This window comes from Gobio gobio (genome assembly GCF_949357685.1).
Source record: "Gobio gobio genome assembly, chromosome: 4".
NCBI lineage: Eukaryota > Metazoa > Chordata > Actinopteri > Cypriniformes > Gobionidae > Gobio > Gobio gobio.
This window is the reverse complement of record NC_137100.1, coordinates 3,680,948-3,700,947: the sequence shown is the minus strand read 5'-3', so window position 1 is coordinate 3,700,947 and position 20,000 is coordinate 3,680,948. Positions and strand designations below refer to the sequence as shown.

The 20,000-nt window shown below is 39.8% G+C and overlaps 2 protein-coding genes across 2 annotated transcripts in view; one reads left to right on the top strand and one right to left on the bottom strand.

The window, feature by feature from the left end:
• hsf5 (heat shock transcription factor family member 5) overlaps positions 1–8,477 on the bottom strand; it is a gene marked incomplete at both ends in the record, with an annotated part of 24,387 nt that extends 15,910 nt beyond the window's left edge. The window contains 2 exons of the mRNA XM_079814237.1: positions 4,615–4,839; positions 8,033–8,477. Coding sequence (XP_079670363.1) covers positions 4,615–4,839; positions 8,033–8,477 — 670 coding nt within the window. The remainder of the gene's footprint in view (positions 1–4,614; positions 4,840–8,032) is intronic.
• Positions 8,478–9,732: 1,255 nt separating this feature from the next.
• Positions 9,733–16,850, top strand: supt4h1 (SPT4 homolog, DSIF elongation factor subunit). Its single transcript, XM_079815423.1, has 5 exons — positions 9,733–9,930; positions 10,529–10,635; positions 13,000–13,055; positions 16,400–16,453; positions 16,581–16,850. The coding sequence occupies exons 1-5, from the start codon at positions 9,862–9,864 to the stop codon at positions 16,646–16,648; spliced, it is 354 nt and encodes a 117-aa protein (XP_079671549.1). The 5' UTR covers positions 9,733–9,861; the 3' UTR covers positions 16,649–16,850.
• Positions 16,851–20,000: the final 3,150 nt, after the last annotated feature.

The following is a 20,000-nucleotide window of genomic DNA, read 5'->3' as shown; positions in this document are numbered from 1 at the left end:
ATTAGTTCATAGCAGAAGTCTTTACATGCAAAATGGAAGAACAAGTTGTCATAAAATGTCAAGCATATTTCTATACATTTCCATGAGACGTTCACATTTCTACTTTTGTTTTTCTGGGGGGTTTTTTCGTTGTGCTATGCAGTGCTGTCTTTTCCTTTCTGTATCGCAATGACATGGTCTGTCAACAAATTACAGTACAAACTGTAAAAGTGTAAATGTGAATCTTGTCCAGTCTCTTGCAATCAAACTCCCACATACACTGAGGTGTAACCTACAATTTACAATAATTGTCATCAAAACTTTAGCCATATTTACATCAGAACATCCCTCCAGTGTACACAGTTATATTGACAATATGACTTATTCTTATTCATTCACAATGACACAAGGACTTGTCATTCTGATGGCACTGACATGTTCATTGACACAAATATTTACTTTTGAGAGATGAACTAAGGATTTTGAGCAAGAGACTGGCTTTTGCAGGTCATCCATGGTGTTTTGCTATTTGTACGAATTGTTTTGAGAAATGCACTTACTATTTTGTAAATGTCGAGGATGATTCGAGAAATGTACCAAAGCGACTGAGAAAAACTGTAATATGGCGTTTGATTGCAGACGTTGGCAAATCTGAGCACATTTGAGACACTATTCTGAAACTCAAGACACATGTGAGATCGCTGGGGTTTTCTTAGGGTGCTTTCACACCTGTCTCATTTAGTTGGGTTGAATTGTACTAGAGTTGGTTTTCCCCTTTGGTGCGGTTGGTTTGGTCAGGTGTGAAAGATGCAATCGCACTAAAAGTGGACCAAACAAGTGTACGAGAGCTCCTTGAAGAGATGGTCTCGGGACGCTTTCAGACAAACTCTGGAGCGGGAGAACGGGATCCGACCTCGAACAGACCCAACTGCAAAAGTACTGCTCATTTTTGGACGAAACCAGCTGCCGTAGTCAGCTGTGCTGTGTATAATGGGATGAGGAAGTGTTTGTTGACAGTTTGCACTTTTGCATGGCAGCTCGCGGACAAACTTGGAGTAGTGAGGAGGGGCGGAGCCTCATAGAAATTTGGTCTGATGACCATATTAGGTTAGCCTGACGTTGTCATACTCAATTCTAGTCAGAATATGAGTCTGATGCTGCTCCGTTGGGCTGTGATTATGGGGCGTGTTTCAACCGAACCAGGAAAGACCTCAATTGGATAGACCCACAACCAATCAGAGCAACGGAGCGACGCATAACGTTAGTTGTCAAATGTCAACAGAACTCAACTGCACTGTGTTGCTATGTCCGCGGGTTGAAGCGACCCCAATTATGGGATATACAAACCCAGGAATGCGATTTTTAGCTGCCAGCCCTGCCAAAATAACACATATTTTACCCCCCAAATGCCTTTTTTTCCCAGAGAACCCCCCCTGGAAAGCTATTGGCTAGTTTTGAGGAACGTTAGCAATTGGGCGGGTTTTTTAAGTTTTTTAAAAACTTGGCAACCCTGTCTGCACGCACGCTGGAATAAGAAGCCTAACGTTAGAAGAAAAAGATGAGTGTAAACGATCTTTGCCGGTGTTGTAAAAAAAAGGATACACAGAGTACTTACCAACACGATCATCATTTCTGAGAGAAATAGTGAAGGTGAACTCATATACGAACAAGTTCTCCGTTTAGGATTAGAACAAATTCAACCCAAGCGCATTTGATGACGTGGGTGATTACGTTACTGTTTATCATCTGTCCATCATCGTCTAAAGCCCGCCCTGACAATTTCATTGGTCCGAACAGTTTCTGTTCGGGCATAATTACTTCTCTACCGATCATGTCCAGACCGAACTGCCCGAGTAAAAATGTTGTGGGCGGGGCTAAGTTCGGATGGCATCCAGGCTAATATTAGGTCCCAACTTTCGAAAACTCACAAGAACAACGCGATCTTCGCTTGAAGTGGTGCCGTTTGCAGGGCATTAGAACGTTGTTTTCAAGCCGCATCCGCGCTTCATTATAGAAATGTATTGTTTGCATATTGTAGTGTATACAAACAATGTAACGGATTAGGGATGAAACGATTAAAGGTTTCACGATAAACCACTATAAAATGTACTAACGGTTAGTAATATCGCTTAAAATTTAATTGTCATTAAAACCGCGTGTGATTATCACGATTTTAAAACTGGCGGTAAATATTTTGGCTTTTACAAAAGTCCTGAGGGAAACTTAATGGAAGATGGTCACCCTGTCTGCAGAACATGCAAGAAGAGAGTCGCTGGAATACGGGGAAACACGTCAAATCTGCGAACCCAAGGCAAGTGGACTTTGACCTCACCAAAACTACGTCTGGGAAATAATAACGTGAAGCTTTAGCCAAAGACGGACGAACAAGTTCAGACAAGACTAGAGTGACATTTAAGGGATAATAATAATCAGGGCTCGCCATTTGCCTGTGTATTTCGGCTGTGGCGTGTAACGTTAACACAGTCACTCACACTAGCCACTTTAGCGGTTGAACTTATTATAGTCTTCTCAAAAGCCATCTGTTATAATTGCGTTGCGCATTATAACCAACCACACGTGTTTCTATTGAGTTTATGAATGCAATGTCTAACAATCAGAGGCGTTCAGATTAGCCAGAGTTTTGTTCAGAGCCGCTCTCAAGCAGAGATGAACGTGCGATGTACGCACAAGATTCATTCATCATACAGTGATCGACTGTTTTTGTTCTATTTCAGCAGCGAAAATTGTTTCAAACAAACACAGCAGAGCCACAGTGCATCTGATATGACCGGCATAAAGTCGGCTTGACGTTCGAGATTCGCAAATTTAGGGACCGCCTCTAAAGTTACATACAACATTGGTATACACGTTTCTAACTTCTATAGCATTTGAAGAAAATGACTTTTTTGATATTTAATCTAATAAACTGTCAAATCATATGAAAATATGGATGCATTATTTCACTAGGATACTGTTTGGGCACTTACACAAAATATGCTAGATTTAAATGCGTCATAGCTGAACACTGATGAGAATATTGCTTGAGAATATATTTACAGAGATAATATTAGAGATCATATTTACACCAAATTATTATTATTTATGAGCTTTGCGTTGCTATTGACGACGGCCATTATAAGGAAGGAAATCCCACCGAATAGACCCCTTCAATGTTTGTAAATATCGTTGGATGCGCGCGCAGCATGGGGTCAGAAAAAATGACGGGGCTAATAGACCGGCATATTGTGTCAAACTATGCACAGTCTTTGACGCCACAGGACCGGGAACAATACTATGGAAAACTTGTTTTAGCTAATGGCGATTGTCTGCCTGATCCCGAGCTCCTAACAGAATGGGTTGACAACATTAGCAAGTGGCCAGATATTAACTGGCCCGCGATATACTGCTATCTGGTGGACAAGCCGAGTGTTTACACGCGCGAAAAACTAAGAGCCTACAAATCCCTAGACGCTTATAATTACGTAGTCTGTGGGCATGTCCAGACGGTTTTATATAGCGACATAGGCGATGATTTTTGTGTTTTAAAAGCGGAGGTTTTACCGAGCCAGCGCCAAGGGAAAAACACCTCTATGTATCAAGCCTGGGTTGTGATCAACAAGAGGGAATGCTACATCCATACTGCAAATTGCACCTGCATGGCAGGGTAAGTATTTATAATTGCACAAAAATACATTAAAAAAATACTCGTGCATGTCATTAAGAAACATAACATGGTTTGAACAGGCATACTTAGCAACACGAGCCTCTTTGATCGTAGCATTGTCCCAATCTGCCCGTTTAATAGCTTGCAGCCACAGAAGTCGTCTATTTTTTTTAAATGGATGAGATCCTGCAGGAATCCTGAAAAATTTGACTCCACAACTGGTACGATTTTCGCAGTTCACGACGCAACAAGTAGGCATTTTTTCTTGACGAGAAATTAACTGGTTGACACACACTTCAATGGGACGGAATTAACTTTCTGACCCCTGCGAACTGCGAATTTTCCCGTGACGTCACCCGTGAAGGGGTCTATAGAATCTATCTTAAAAAAAGTGCATAGAGCTGATTGATTTATTTGTTGTTTGTTGATTTTCAAATATAAAACTTGTTGAAATGTTTTCAGTGTGTGCATCTGTTCTTTTTGAACACTTTCATCTCATTTGAACAAAACCGTGATAATATTGATAACTGTGAAAATTTGGGTCACTATAATCGTGATGTTAAATTTCGATACCGTTTCATCCCTATAATAGATTATGGTCAGGGACAAAACCAGCCCGCACAGTCCCAGTTCAGGGAATACGCCATGGCCAATGAGTGATGTGGATGTCATCATGTGACTGCATTTTGGTTCGTTCAACTGGTTCGGACCAAAGCAATCAGTGTGGTGTGAACAGGAACCAAAAAAGCTGAAAAATGCTACAATGTATAATTATTTGCCCTTGGTTCGGACCAAATGAACCGAACCAGAGATGTGAAAGCACCCTTAGAAGACAAATGTTACTGAAGCCAAGGCTCTGTTCGCTCTCACTGATTGAAAAATGTTTTTCCTGCAGAAAACACTGATTTAACATGAATTGATAATTTTTTTTGTGCAAATGTAGTAAATCTAGGGTAGGGTAAAGTCTGTACCTGGTGGGTAAAATGCAGGAGGATAGGGCAGGTGATGAGGGATAAATCTAGCCTCCTGTGGGAACATGGTGGCGGGACCGGGCTGAAATCTGTACGGATATGGCTGGATGTTAGAGTAGAAAGGGGGCGCATCGCTGCGAGGGAAGATCCAGGAAGGAGGAGGGATCAGGCTTCGGTCAAACCCCTTCTGCTGATGGGATGTGTGCTGATATTGGTGTGCAGAACCTAAGGAATGAGTATGAAGAACCATTTGAGTAGCTTATAGAACATTCAAAGATTAAAAAGCTATTGAATTTCACCTGACCCATCCCACCTTGTTTTTTAATAGGTTGCAGAGACAATGGGTGGAGCTTGACGTCCAGCCCACCCTCACTGGACGTAATGGGTGGAGCTAGACAGTCTAACCACACCCTAACCCCACCCATATAACCCATAGACTGTAAAAAAGATGGACGCCCTTTCACTATCTTCTATTGGAGAAAAGTGAAACATAATAACAACTCATTATGCTGGTGTGAAATATACAGTTATGGAAATTTAAAGCTCCAATCTCCTCCTGAAAATCCCGGAAAAAAAATCCATTGGTGACAACTTCGCTCCGAGAAGCTGTCAATCCTGACAGTTCATTATGTTAGATCTTTATACACCACATAGTTATGTATATTATATGGCATTTCTGTCAATAGATCCTCATAAATACTCCACACTGCACCTTTAAATACATATTTCAAGAGTCTGTACTTTATCAGAGTGTTTTTCTTTGGACAATTTTTACTTCACTACATTCCAAAGCATAATATTGTACTTTTCACTACGTTTCGTTTAGAATATCATTTATTTCTAAATTACATTAAACCTGTTCTTACTTTTACTCGAAAGCGATCGAGCGATCACTTTTCAGGACGTGTGCGGCACGCTTGATATAACCCCATCACTAAACATAGCTCCACCCATGAGGTGCATGAGGTCAAGCTCCGCCCATTACATCCAGAGTGGCTCTGCAGTGACGGCACCCATTGATTTCCATAGGATTTTTTTCCCTTATATGGGAAGTCAATGGGTGCTGGTTACCCACATTCTTTAAAATATCATCTTTTGTGTTCAGCAGAAGACAGAAACTCATGCAGGTTTGGAATAACATGAGGGTGAGTAAATGATGACTTTGGGTGAACTATCCCTTTAAGACTGAGTTCGGATAGTCTAGTGGTGCAATTTTATATTATGCATTAGATTCGATTCGATTCGATTCAACTTTATTGTCATTACACAAGTACAGGTACAAGGCAACGAAATGCAGTTTAGGTCTAACCGGCCCTATTTGAAGTAGGGGTTGTGGAAGTGGTGCAGGCGTGTGTGTGTGTGTGTGTGTGTGTGTGAGCACCTGTACCTGTGCTGTTCTGAGACGGCTGATGGACTCGACTTGTGTGTGTGTGTGTGTGAGCACCTGTACCTGTGCTGTTCTGAGACGGCTGATGGACTCGACTCGGGTGTGTGTGTGTGTGTGTGTGAGCACCTGTACCTGTGCTGTTCTGAGACGGCTGATGTACTCGACTCGGGTGTGTGTGTGTGTGTGTGTGTGTGAGCACCTGTACCTGTGCTGTTCTGAGACGGCTGATGTACTCGACTCGGGTGTGTGTGTGTGTGTGTGTGTGTGAGCACCTGTACCTGTGCTGTTCTGAGACGGCTGATGGACTCGACTCGGGTGTGTGTGTGTGTGTGTGTGTGTGTGTGAGCACCTGTACCTGTGCTGTTCTGAGACGGCTGATGGACTCGACTCGGGTGTGTGTGTGTGTGTGTGTGTGTGTGTGTGAGCACCTGTACCTGTGCTGTTCTGAGACGGCTGATGGACTCGACTCGGGTGTGTGTGTGTGTGTGTGTGTGTGTGTGAGCACCTGTACCTGTGCTGTTCTGAGACGGCTGATGGACTCGACTCGGGTGTGTGTGTGTGTGTGTGTGTGTGTGTGTGTGTGAGCACCTGTACCTGTGCTGTTCTGAGACGGCTGATGGACTCGACTCGGGTGTGTGTGTGTGTGTGTGTGTGTGTGTGTGTGAGCACCTGTACCTGTGCTGTTCTGAGACGGCTGATGGACTCGACTCGGGTGTGTGTGTGTGTGTGTGTGTGTGAGCACCTGTACCTGTGCTGTTCTGAGACGGCTGATGGACTCGACTCGGGTGTGTGTGGGTGTGTGTGTGAGCACCTGTACCTGTGCTGTTCTGAGACGGCTGATGGACTCGACTCGGGTGTGTGTGTGTGTGTGTGTGAGTACCTGTACCGCTCTGAGACGGCCGATTGACTCGACTCGGGTGTGTGTGTGTGTGAGTACCTGTACCTGTGCTGTTCTGAGACGGCTGATGGACTCGACTCGGGTGTGTGTGTGTGTGTGTGTGTGTGAGTACCTGTACCTCGGCTGATGGACTCGACTCGGGTGTGTGTGTGTGTGAGTACCTGTACCTGTGCTGTTCTGAGACGGCTGATGGACTCGACTCGGGTGTGTGTGTGTGTGTGTGTGTGTGTGTGTGAGTACCTGTACCTGTGCTGTTCAGAGACGGCTGATGGACTCGACTCGGGTGTGTGTGTGTGTGTGAGTACCTGTACCGCTCTGAGACGGCTGATGGACTCGACTCGGGTGTGTGTGTGTGTGTGTGTGAGTACCTGTACCTGTGCTGTTCTGAGACGGCTGATGGACTCAACTCGGGTGTGTGTGTGTGTGTGTGTGTGTGTGTGTGTGTGAGTACCTGTACCTGTGCTGTTCTGAGACGGCTGATGGACTCGACTCGTGTGTGTGTGTGTGTGTGTGTGTGTGTGTGTGTGAGTACCTGTACCTGTGCTGTTCTGAGACGGCTGATGGACTCGACTCGGGTGTGTGTGGGTGTGTGTGTGTGTGTGTGTGTGTGTGTGTGTGTGTGTGTGAGTACCTGTACCTGTGCTGTTCTGAGACGGCTGATGGACTCGACTCGGGTGTGTGTGTGTGTGTGAGTACCTGTACCTGTGCTGTTCTGAGACGGCTGATGGACTCGACTCGGGTGTGTGTGTGTGTGTGTGTGTGTGTGTGTGTGTGTGTGTGTGTGTGTGTGTGTGAGTACCTGTATCTGTGCTGTTCTGAGACGGCTGATGGACTCGACTCGGGTGTGTGTGTGTGTGTGTGTGTGTGTGTGTGTGAGTACCTGTACCTGTGCTGTTCTGAGACGGCTGATGGACTCGACTCGGGTGTGTGTGTGTGTGTGTGTGTGTGTGTGTGTGAGTACCTGTACCTGTGCTGTTCTGAGACGGCTGATGGACTCGACTCGGGTGTGTGTGTGTGTGTGTGAGTACCTGTACCTGTGCTGTTCTGAGGCGGCTGATGGACTCGACTCGGGTGTGTGTGTGTGTGTGTGTGTGTGTGTGTGTGTGTGTGTGTGTGTGTGTGAGTACCTGTACCTGTGCTGTTCTGAGACGGCTGATGGACTCGACTCGGGGGTCGGCAGGTCACCTCCTCTCCAGCCTGGATCTTGGCCTTGTTACTGATGGTCAGCCTCTTCAGATGGACCAGAAGTTCTGGCCGGCCCTGTTTGAAGTAGGGGTTGTGGAAGTGGTGCAGGTTGTGTTGTCTGTCTTTGGGCAGCCCGTCGTTAAGCTTCCGGAAGCCGTACAGGTTGAGCTGGCGGATGAAGCTGGTGAAGTTGGTGGTCTTGAAGAGCTTAGCCTCTTGTTTGACCGGTGACAGCAGTTCGTCCTCGAAACGGTGCTGGTCCACAACCAAGCTTTCTCCATCTGGGCTCCAGAAGACCGACTTGTTCTGGGGATCGTTTGTCAAACGCCATAACTTAGCCGGAAAGTTATTGTAGTTTATGTGGACATTGAGAAGAGACTTTTCAAAGTCCATATCCATATTCAAATCAAACAATCTCTCGTTTCACGACCTGCAGATGATGGAAACTACATAAACATCACTATATATGTCACAAAAACAGTCATAAGTCACACGGAAACTATCAATTTTTCTTATATGCCAAAAATCATTCGGATATTTAGTAAAGATCATGTTCCGTGAAGATATTTTATAAATGTCATACCGTAAATATATCAAAAATGTATTATTATTAGTAGTATGCAGTGCTAAGGACTTCATTCGGACACCTTTAAAGCCGATTTTCTCAATATTTAGATTTTTTGTCCCCCTTATATTCCAGATTTTCAAATATTGTCCAATCCTAACAAACCACACATCAATGGAAAGCTTTTTTAATCAGCTTTTAGATTATATATACATCTTAATTTAAAAAAAAATACCCTTATGACTGGTTTTGTGGTCCTTGGTCACATATTACATCATTAGTTCATAATAGATAGATCTTAGATTTAATAGATCATTAGAAATATTAAACTGTAGTTAACTAGGCCTGTAATTAACATGAACTAACACGGAAGAATAGTTTTAAAGCAATATACATATTAATAGTCTATTATTTAATGGACCAGAGTTAACATGAAGTAACAGTTGTATTGGTATTAATGTTTAGGAAGATTAATAATAAATACAAATGTATTGCTCGTTGTTAACGGATGATTACTAATGAGAACTGTAAAGTGTTACAAAAATATTCAATATAGAAGTTGTCATTACACAACAACACATGTAGGCTAGTATACCATCCAAATCGATAAACTTTGATAATGAAAACTGATTAATTAATCGTGTCTTTGTATATATTTACCGTCTCCTCCCAGAACCGTTACTGGAACCGTTATGCGCGTTCACATAGAACACATTTAAACCGCATAAGAAGAGGCTCGCGCGACCTCAAAGACGTGGGCTAACGGCGACCTCTAGTGGCTATTGTGTGGTTTTGAAACCAATTAAATAAGTATTATGAAATAATTTGTGTTTCTATTCATTCTATCATTTCCATACCAACGATTCTGCGCTTTATATCCATTCCGAAACTCTTATTTTGTGTTCTTATTGGAACGTAGCAGCGCACTGGTCACAGACTACAGATTCATAATTAAAACAACAAGAATTATAATAAAATAAAATAAAACATACAACATAGTATATATAACAACAACATCCCACGTTATTTATAACAGTAAAAAAATAAAAATAACAAATATTTCTTGTCACGGTGGCGCGGCGCATATCAGTGACGTCATTACGCGTCGCCGAATGAATGTGCGGTTGTGGCTAGCGAACGCTAACAACAAAACATCTGCATCTATTGAGATTATTTGGTTTAATTTAAAATATATCGCATTAAAGCACAGGAATGTCCCTGGAGACTGTCCCGAAAGATCTGCGCCATTTGAGAGCGTGTCTTTTGTGCTCTCTTGTCAAGGTAAATGAGACATTAATGAGAACAGATGCTTGTATCATTGACATATTTACATGTTTACATAGAGAAGATAAGTATAGAGCAATATCATTAACTAAACGGGCTTGCCATGTTCAAAACATGAACAAATACTATAGTATATTGTGTTTTGGAACCATACTATAGTAAAGATACTACAGTAATTGTAGTATACCTCAGTATTTACTATAGTTAATACTACAGTATGCTTAGTATAAATTAAGTGTAGTAAATACTATGATATACTACGATTTACTGTAGTATCTAATATAGTATGGTTCAAAAACACAGTAATTTTACTATAATATACTATAGTATTTTTCCATGTGCGGACCATGGTACAATTTTGTTTATATAAACATTATTCTGCCTCTTACAGTCATAAAATGTACATTTATGCTGTTAGATATAGATATATACAGTCATATATAGGTAACTTTAAAAGTTAGTAGCAATAGTAACGATAATAACTTGTTAGATTGATAGTCATTGGTAGCATCACAATTACTCCTAGTAGTAACCTGTGACTGTGGCGAACTAAGAGAAATATGTTTTATTAACATCTCATCTTTTCTGATTTCAGACTATTGATCAGTTCGAGTATGATGGATGTGATAACTGTGAATCATACCTGCAGATGAAGGGCAATCGGGAGATGGTTTATGAATGCACAAGCTCTTCTTTCGATGGGTACGGTATGATGTTTATATAGGGCTGTCACTAATGATTATTTTATCGAGTAACCAGTCGATTATTTTGATGAGTAATTGGATATTTTTGTGTGGTAATAACAAACAGTAAAGGCTTATTGTAAAGGCAAACAATAGCCTTTACAATAACTTAAAATACACATATAATAGCAATAAGGCAATATTTCTGGTTCAAAAGCAAGTAATCATATGGTTTTATATAACAACATTATAAAAGTGCATCTATCCATCATAAACGTGCATCCATCCATCATAAAAGTGCATCCATCCATCATAAAAGTGTATCTATTCATCATAAAAGTGCATCCATCCATCATAAAAGTGCATCTATCATCATAAAAGTGCATCTATCCATCATAAAAGTGCATCTATCATCTTAAAAGTGCATCTATCCATCATAAAATTGCATCTATCCATCATAAAAGTGTATCTATTCATCATAAAAGTGCATCTATCCATCATAAAAGTGCATCTATCCATCATAAAAGTGCATCTATCCATCATAAAAGTGCATCTATCATCATAAAAGTGTATCTATTCATCATAAAAGTGTATCTATTCATCATAAAAGTGCATCTATCCATCATAAAAGTGCATCTATCCATCATAAAAGTGCATCTATCCATCATAAAAGTGCATCTATCCATCATAAAAGTGCATCTATCATCATAAAAGTGCATCTATCCATCATAAAAGTGCATCTATCCATTATAAAAGTGCATCTATCCATCATAAAAGTGCATCTATCATCTTAAAAGTGCATCTATCCATCATAAAAGTGCATCTATCCATCATAAAAGTGTATCTATTCATCATAAAAGTGCATCTATCCATCATAAAAGTGCATCTATCCATCATAAAAGTGCATCTATCCATCATAAAAGTGCATCTATCCATCATAAAAGTGCATCTATTCATCATAAAAGTGCATCCATCCATCATAAAAGTGCATCTATCATCATAAAAGTGCATCTATCCATCATAAAAGTGCATCTATCATCATAAAAGTGCATCTATTCATCATAAAAGTGCATCTATTCATCATAAAAGTGTATCTATTCATCATAAAAGTGTATCTATTCATCATAAAAGTGTATCTATTCATCATAAAAGTGCATCTATCCATCATAAAAGTGCATCTATCATCATAAAAGTGCATCTATCCATCATAAAAGTGCATCTATCATCATAAAAGTGCATCTATCCATCATAAAAGTGCATCTATCCATCATAAAAGTGCATCTATCCATCATAAAAGTGCATCTATCATCATAAAACAGTAAAACATAAAACATCATATCATCATGACAGTGTATCCATCCATTATAACAGTGCTCCATACGGCTCCAGGGGTTAATAAAGGCCTTCTGAAGTGAAGCCATGTGTTTTGTAAGAAAAATATCCATATTTATAATTTTATAAACTGTAATCACTAGCTTCCGATAGGTAACATCCAAAATAATAATATAAATTATATAATAATTAATTTTAAAATAATACAATTATAATGTAAAAATAATAATTAAAGTGCTTATTTATATTAAGCAAGCAGGGCATATATTTATATAATTGAATTGCAGCCTTTGTGAATTCACAGTAGCGCTATGTTATGATTTTTATGATGTTATGATTTTTATGATGTTATGATTTTTATGATGTTATGATTTTTAAGTTTTAATACATCGTGCAGCCTTAGAAACCGGTCTAATAATGCGGTTCATGGATTCTCGTCTGTGAGATGCGCCACTTCCGGCATTTTGCCGGTTAATCGACTTTCGGTTAACCGGTTATAAAATCGAGTTCTTGAATTTATTCGAGAAATCGTGACAGCCCTAGTTATAAAGGGATAGTTCACTCAAAAAATTTAAATGATCATCATTTACTCACCCTCAAGTTGTTCCAAACCTGTATGAGTTTCTTTGTTCTGCTGAACACAAAGGAAGATATTTGGATTAATGTTCGTAACCAAGCAGATCTCGGCAGCCCTTGACCACCATAGTGGGGGAAAAGAAATTCATACGGGTTTGGAACAACTTGAGGGTGAGTAAATAATGACAGGACTTTCATTTTTGCGTGAAATATCCCTTTAAATAGTCGTTTACTCTCCCTCATGTTGGTCTAAACCCGTATGGCTCTCCTGCTTTCTCCCAAGGACCATAAATAAATAGAATATGTGTTGATTCACACTTTTAAAAGCACCATGAAATAATCGACACCGCTTAAGAGAATCACACGGGTCTGGAAGGCTATGGGTGTGTTAGAGATGAATTATTCTTTGAAAGATCACTGACACACTTGTTGGATGTCATTTGACCACTTATGTGTGATGTCTTCTTTATTACAGTGTCATTGCCATGATGAGCCCAGAGGACAGTTGGGTGGCAAAATGGCAGCGAATCGGTGAGGATTTCAGTGCAGTTTACCTGTGCTTACCTTCACTTCATTACATACACTACAGAATCAGTTTGTTTCACAGTAGGGGTGGGCGAGCTTCACAAAATTTCATATCACGATCCTATAACAAACAATTACAATCCACGATCTTGAGATGTACTATCGAGAAAAGTCCATAGTTCCAGTCTGGATAATGGATTTGCACAACCTATTGTTTGAAAAAATATTAATAAAAAGAAAGTGCAGCCAACTGGACACCTAGTAAGTTTTTGCACACTAGGAATCATGTTTTTTCAAATAAAGGCAAGGTAACCTTCAGCGGGGAACTGAATATATAATACTCGTAATATAAAAGCAAATGCTATAATACTTTTTCATATACAGTTTACATTCTTTTTTTAAAGGTGCATGTAATTTTTCCGTCCGCTAAAGGTCGCCTGTTCAAAACAAAGGCGTAGTTTGATGGCAATCTTGGGACATGTGGTCTTCAGCTCACAGCCGGTGGGAAAGAATCGGGATTGGACTCGGGCAGAAATCATGTTGATGGGTGTGATTATTAACGTTACTGTAGTCTGAAGCATAGCGAGTGTTGTGGAGCTGAGGAACCGCTGGAGCGATTGTTATGCTGCGTTCACACTAGGGATCGACCGATATGGATTTTTTAGTGCCGATACCGATTTTTTTTCATCAGCCTTAGCCGATGAGCGATACGAGCTGCCGATTTTCTTGAGCCGATATTTGGAGCCGATACTGCTTTTGCTCCCTCAATTTACAACATAAAAATGATACAATGATCATGATGATAACAATTTAAAAATTAAAAAAGGAACATTTATTGAACTAAAAAAAAACAATATTTAACAAATAGTAAAAACAGGCGAGGTAGAACAAGAAAAAAAGATTTCAGTGGTGAAACTAAATTCTGAAAATAAATATTTAAGCATAAATAAAATAATTACACTATTGCGCACAGTATCAACAAGCAAGCAGCATAATAAAGTGCACACTGACTGTACTACACTTAAAACTTTTATACTCTTAAAACTATTTACAACCTAGTCATTTAATGCTTAGGTGCACTTAACTTAATCTCTTGAAAAAAATATCGGCGAACGCAGCAGCCTTTTATCGGCCGAAAATCGCGTCTAGTTAGACGCTTGAACATTTTGAATCCATTCGCGCGTATTTTGAATCCACAGCGAATTGGACATGTGTATAAATCGAGCGTTTGAAGCGAAATAGACGCGCATTCAAGGCGCTCCAGGAGAAATGTCATAAAACACCACTCTGCCTCTTTTCATGTTCATTAAAAATGTATATTAAACATTAATAGCCACACAAATGTGGTCCAGGCAACTCCTACAGTATCTTCACTGTAAATATCCTTAAAGTTATGAAACTTCTCTTTGCCCTCAGTCAAAACGATTTGGCAGACAACAAATTATAGATTCATGACACCAAAGATCGGCCGTTAGATCCACACAAGAGGAATTATAATATCTCATGTTTAACCACCACAGAGACATCAGAGCCAGCGGCAGACGTCTGAAGGACTGGCCGAGGAAAGGCTGCTCTCGCATCCACTGGAGCTCACAACTCCAAAAACACCAGATCACATGTTCAAATAGGCACTCTCTTTATAAATAAACCACAGATTTGAGCTTTAAACAACTACATTCTCACCTGAAAAAATCGTAAAACTACAAATTGTGACACAATAGTAGTATTTTTTAATTATGCAGGGTTTCTCATCACGTCACTGTACCACGTGACCGCAGCAAGCAGCTCCTGATTGGTTAACGCGGCGCGAATTGACGCCAAAGTTCAAATTTTTCAACTCGGGCGTCAGACGCAAATTCGCTTCAAACGCGTGAATGCACAAAAAGCACCACTTGTATCGCGCAAGACGCTCAATTTGCGTGAACTGGACGCACGAATGAGGCGATATCGTGCCCAGGACCTCCAGACGTGCGTCAACGCGCCTTTCCATTGACTTAACATTGAAATCACTCGCTCCTGATGCTCTGTTCGCGTTTGGTGTGAACGCAGCATTAATAAGATGAACACAACACACGCCTCGCGAGCAGCGGGACTTTTATTATGAAGCCACAGTCGCCGGCGCCACTTCCTCTCCTCCGCTCATGAGTGTGAGGTAACGCAGCTCTGTTGATCATATTACACACATCTGAGTGTGTTGATGATGGAATGACGTTACTAGGCCTGTCCTAGCTCCTGAAACTGCAATATTAAGGCGACATTTCAAAATAAGAGTCCCGGTGTATTTCCAGCTGGTTTATAATTAAGTCACGCATTATATATTCGTTCTTGCTTACACAATAAACTGTATTTAATTTCATTCCCATTTAATTCATAGTCAGGAGGAAAGACCAGTATTTGACACATATTCAATAACGTATCAGGGTTATAATAGTTCACTAAAACCATTTAAAAAAATCTTTGTTACTTGAAATTAGATAAATGTTAACTGAAATTAAAAAAATGAATAAACAAACTTATTTGAAGCTTTAGCTTAACATGATATACTAACTAAAACAGAAATGTTTTAAAAAAATGCTATAAAATAGATGTTTTTAAAAACAAACAAAAAAGTGAATTGAGCTCTTTCGTGTATTTTTAATGTCAAAAACAAAATGATGTCAAAATGTCAGTTCAAGTGACAGTCGGTTATGTAATGCTTAAATGCTTTATGTATTACAATTTAACTAAACTAATCTACTGTAGATTTAGTCGACTAAAACTAGACTAAAACTAAAAACAATTCAGGTGACTATAATATGACTAAAACTAAATGGCATTTTAGTCAAAAGACTACGACTAAAACTAAATCAAAATTTGCTGTCAAAATTAACACTGGTAAGTACTCAACTGAACAAAATATATAACACTGGCCTTTGAATATTTTACTGAAAAATGTTACATACTGCACCTTTAACAGTTCCATCCAGTAACATATTAGACGCAACTGTTAAACGGAGACCATAAACTAATGCTGTCCAAATAAAAGCTATTACAAGGACATAAAATATTGCAATCTCTATGATTCGCTTGAAAAGTAGATCATGGACGTCTTCAAGATCGATCACGATATAAAATCGTCGTATTTCACAGTAATAAACAGGAAAATGTGAATGTTGCAAAGTTCATCCATTATGAGACAGACAAAAGTTTATACAGGATAATAGTTATTATAGTCATTATTCAGCTCAAGTCAGTTGATTGTTCAATATGAATGTACACCAATTATGAGTTCAGTTCGGCTATTAGCATCTGTTGTTATTCATCCCGAATCAGATTCACTTCAGTCCAATAATGTCCATGTGTTTTCTCAGGTAACTTCAAGCCGGGTGTCTATGCCGTGACGGTAACGGGACGGTTACCTCCAGGTCAGTGTCTGATTTTGATCTCGATTTGGCTCTCTCATGACAGCGTGTATTTTCAATCAAAAACGTTAGCATGTAAAGAATATCACTTTTAAATGGCTCACATGAGGCTGATTTTGTCCCATCTCAGGTGTGGTGAGAGAGCTGAAGAGCAGAGGCGTCATCTACAGGTCCAGAGACACGGCTGTTAAAACATGAACACTGCTTATGGATCACATGTTTGTAATGCCACACACACACACACACACACACACAGAATCAGCTGTTTTAGTGACCGCTGCCCTGCTATTCTCTGTTATTTCATTTATTGTCTTCTGATTTTCTTTTCTACTGGTGCATTTGATGATGGATTTGATTATTCCATGTAAAAGGATTTAAACATTAAAGTTTTTTGTGTTTTAAATATGGTCAGTCCTGTCATTTTAAGAGACAAAGGGTTCCAACGCAGTTTTTGGAAAAGCATGGAATTCGAAGCAAAGTATATAAAACCTATTTCGTTTTCTAAAAGGGAAAATTACGAGTTTGTTTTCGTGGTAGCTTTTTAGCGATTCTTTAGTGATCGTCAAACACGACACGGTTTATTCTCATGATATTCTAAGTATTGTATTACAGAGCCTCTAAAAAGACCTTTGCAAAAATAAAAAATCTACAGACTTTCGTGTGCGTAGGAGAAACCATTAAACTTAGCATATAGGCTAATGCACACTGAGACACATTTTGCACCAGATGCGCTAGATTAGACATTAGGCCTTGATATTGGATATTACTACCCTAAAGAAAGACACATTTTGAACACTTTTTTTATAGTATCAGTCTTTTTTATAGACCCTTGAACTTGCCAAATAGGCCAATGCACACCGCCGAATTGTGCCGTCATGCCATTTCGTGTCATGGTTTCTCCGCCGCCACAGAGGATGCGCTAGATTGGACATTAGGCCTTGATATTAGAGGGACTATCCTAAAGAAAAGACAAATTTTGAACACTCTTTTACAGTATCAGTCTTTTTTTATAGACCCTTGAACTTGGCAAATAGGACTACGCACACGGCCGTATTGTGCCATCAGCCCATTTCATGGTGTGGTTTCTCCGCCGCCACAGAGGATGCGTTAAATTGGACATTAGATGTTGATATTAGAGGTACTACCCTAAGGAAAGCCACATTTTTAACACTCTTTTACAGTATCAGTCTTTTTTTATAGGCCCTTGAACTTGGCAAATAGGCCAATGCTCACAGCCGTATTGAGCCATCAGCCCATTTCATGGTGTGGTTTTTTGGCCACTAAAGAGGATGCGTTAAAGCAGACCTAAGTACTTGAAATAAGATGTACTGCCCTAACGAAAGCCAAATTTTGAACACTTTTTTTACAGTATCAGTCTTTTTTATAGGCCCTTGAACTTGGCAAATAGGACAATGCACACAGCCGTATTGTGCCATCAGCCCATTTTGTGTCATGGTTTCTCCGCCGCCAAAGAGGATGCATTAAATTGGACATTAGATGTTGATATTAGAGGTACTATCCTAAAGAAGAGACAAATTTTGAACACTCTTTTACAGTATCAGTCTTTTTTTATAGACCCTTGAACTTGGCAAATAGGCCAATGCTCACAGCTGTATTGCGCCATCAGCCCATTTTGTGTCATGGTTTCTCCGCCGCCACAGAGGATGCGTTAAATTGGACATTAGATGTTGATATTAGAGGTAATACCCTAAGGAAAGCCACATTTTTAACACTCTTTTACAGTATCAGTCTTTTTTTATAGACCCTTACACTTGGCAAATAGGCCAATGCTCACAGCCGTATTGAGCCATCAGCCCATTTCATGGTGTGGTTTTTTGGCCACTAAAGAGGATGCGTTAAAGCAGACCTAAGTACTTGAAATAAGATGTACTGCCCTAACGAAAGCCAAATTTTGAACACTTTTTTTACAGTATCAGTATTTTTTACAGACCCTTGAACTTGGCAAATTGGCCAATGCACACAGCCGATTTGCGCCATCAGCCCATTTCGTGTCATGGTTTCTCCGCCGTCACAGAGGATGCGTAAAATTGAACATTTGACGTTGATATTAGAGGGACTATCCAAAGGAAAGACTAATTTTGAACACTTTTTTTTACCATATTAGTCTCTTTTTATAGACCCTTAAATTTGGCAAGTAGGACAATGCTCACACACTGAAAAAAATGATTTGTTGAATTTACTAAAAAAAAATTATCATAAGTGGTCGCAATCAATTTATTTTATCTCAATTTAAACAAAAACACATGCAATTCCCGTAAAACCAATTCATTTTTTTTAAATTAAAATCAAAAAACTACATTTAAACGAGCACAAATTAATTATGCTTAATTTAATCGGGCCATAATAATTTTTTTCAGTGCAGTCGTATTGCCCCATCAGCCCATTTCATGTCATGGTTTCTCCACTGCCACAGATAATGCTTTAAATTGGACATTAGACATTGATATTAGAGTTACTACCTTAAAGAAAAGGCAAATTTTGAACACTTTTTTTTATTGAACTTGAAGCCGTATTGAGCCATCAGCCCATTTCATGGTGTGGTTTCTTGGCCGCTAAAGAGGATGCGTTAAAGCAGAACTAAGTACTTGAAATAACATGTACTGCCCTAACGAAAGCCCAATTTTGAACACTTTTTTTTACAGTATCAGTCTTTTTTATAGACCCTTGATCACCACCTTATTGTGCCATTAGCCCAATTCGTGTCATGGTTTCTCCGCCGCCACAGATGATGCATTAAATTGGACATTAGACATTGATATTAGAGGAACTACCCTAAGGAAAGCCACATTTTGCACAAAAAGATCTATTAGTTCATGAGCATCTATGTTCTCGTTTTCTTCATAATACGATGGCAGTGACGCACAAAAAGGTTGTAGCATATAAAACTAGAAATTGTAATGCAATAAGCATGCAAAATATTAGTTTCACGAGGGCATGCAAATCAGGGTGTGTTGTCACTTCGAGAAAATCAATGAGAAAATCCCTGGGAAAATACAAATATTCACAGATGACTGCAATATATACCAGACATAAAGCTGAAAATAATGCTGGATGAGCTATTTATGTTACATAGGGTTTGAAAATTTGAGTCTGGAGAAGTGTAGGAGCCCTGAAGACACCACAAGAGGGCGCTGTCGCTCCTCAAACTCCTGATAAAGCCATCATGAACACACAAATCACACACTTATATGGTAGGGGAAAACAGTAAGTGACAAAAGTAGTGTGAAGCGCAGGCAAAAATGACCTACTTCCAGTCTGAAGTGTGCATACGATGGACACTTCTATCCCATGAGGCCACAGGAGATAACACAGCAAATGTAGTACGTCCAGATAACTATATAGAACACACTTTTGAACTCAATTTTATTAGGACAGGAGTGCTGCTACTTACATAAGCGGCTGGATTTGGAGGAACCCAAGACACACTTAGGGGCCGTTTATAAGACTAAAAACGGAAAAGTTCAAGCTTACCTGAGCCTGCAGATTTCTTCATGACGGCCTATCTTTGATCATGTAAGAGTGAAGACTT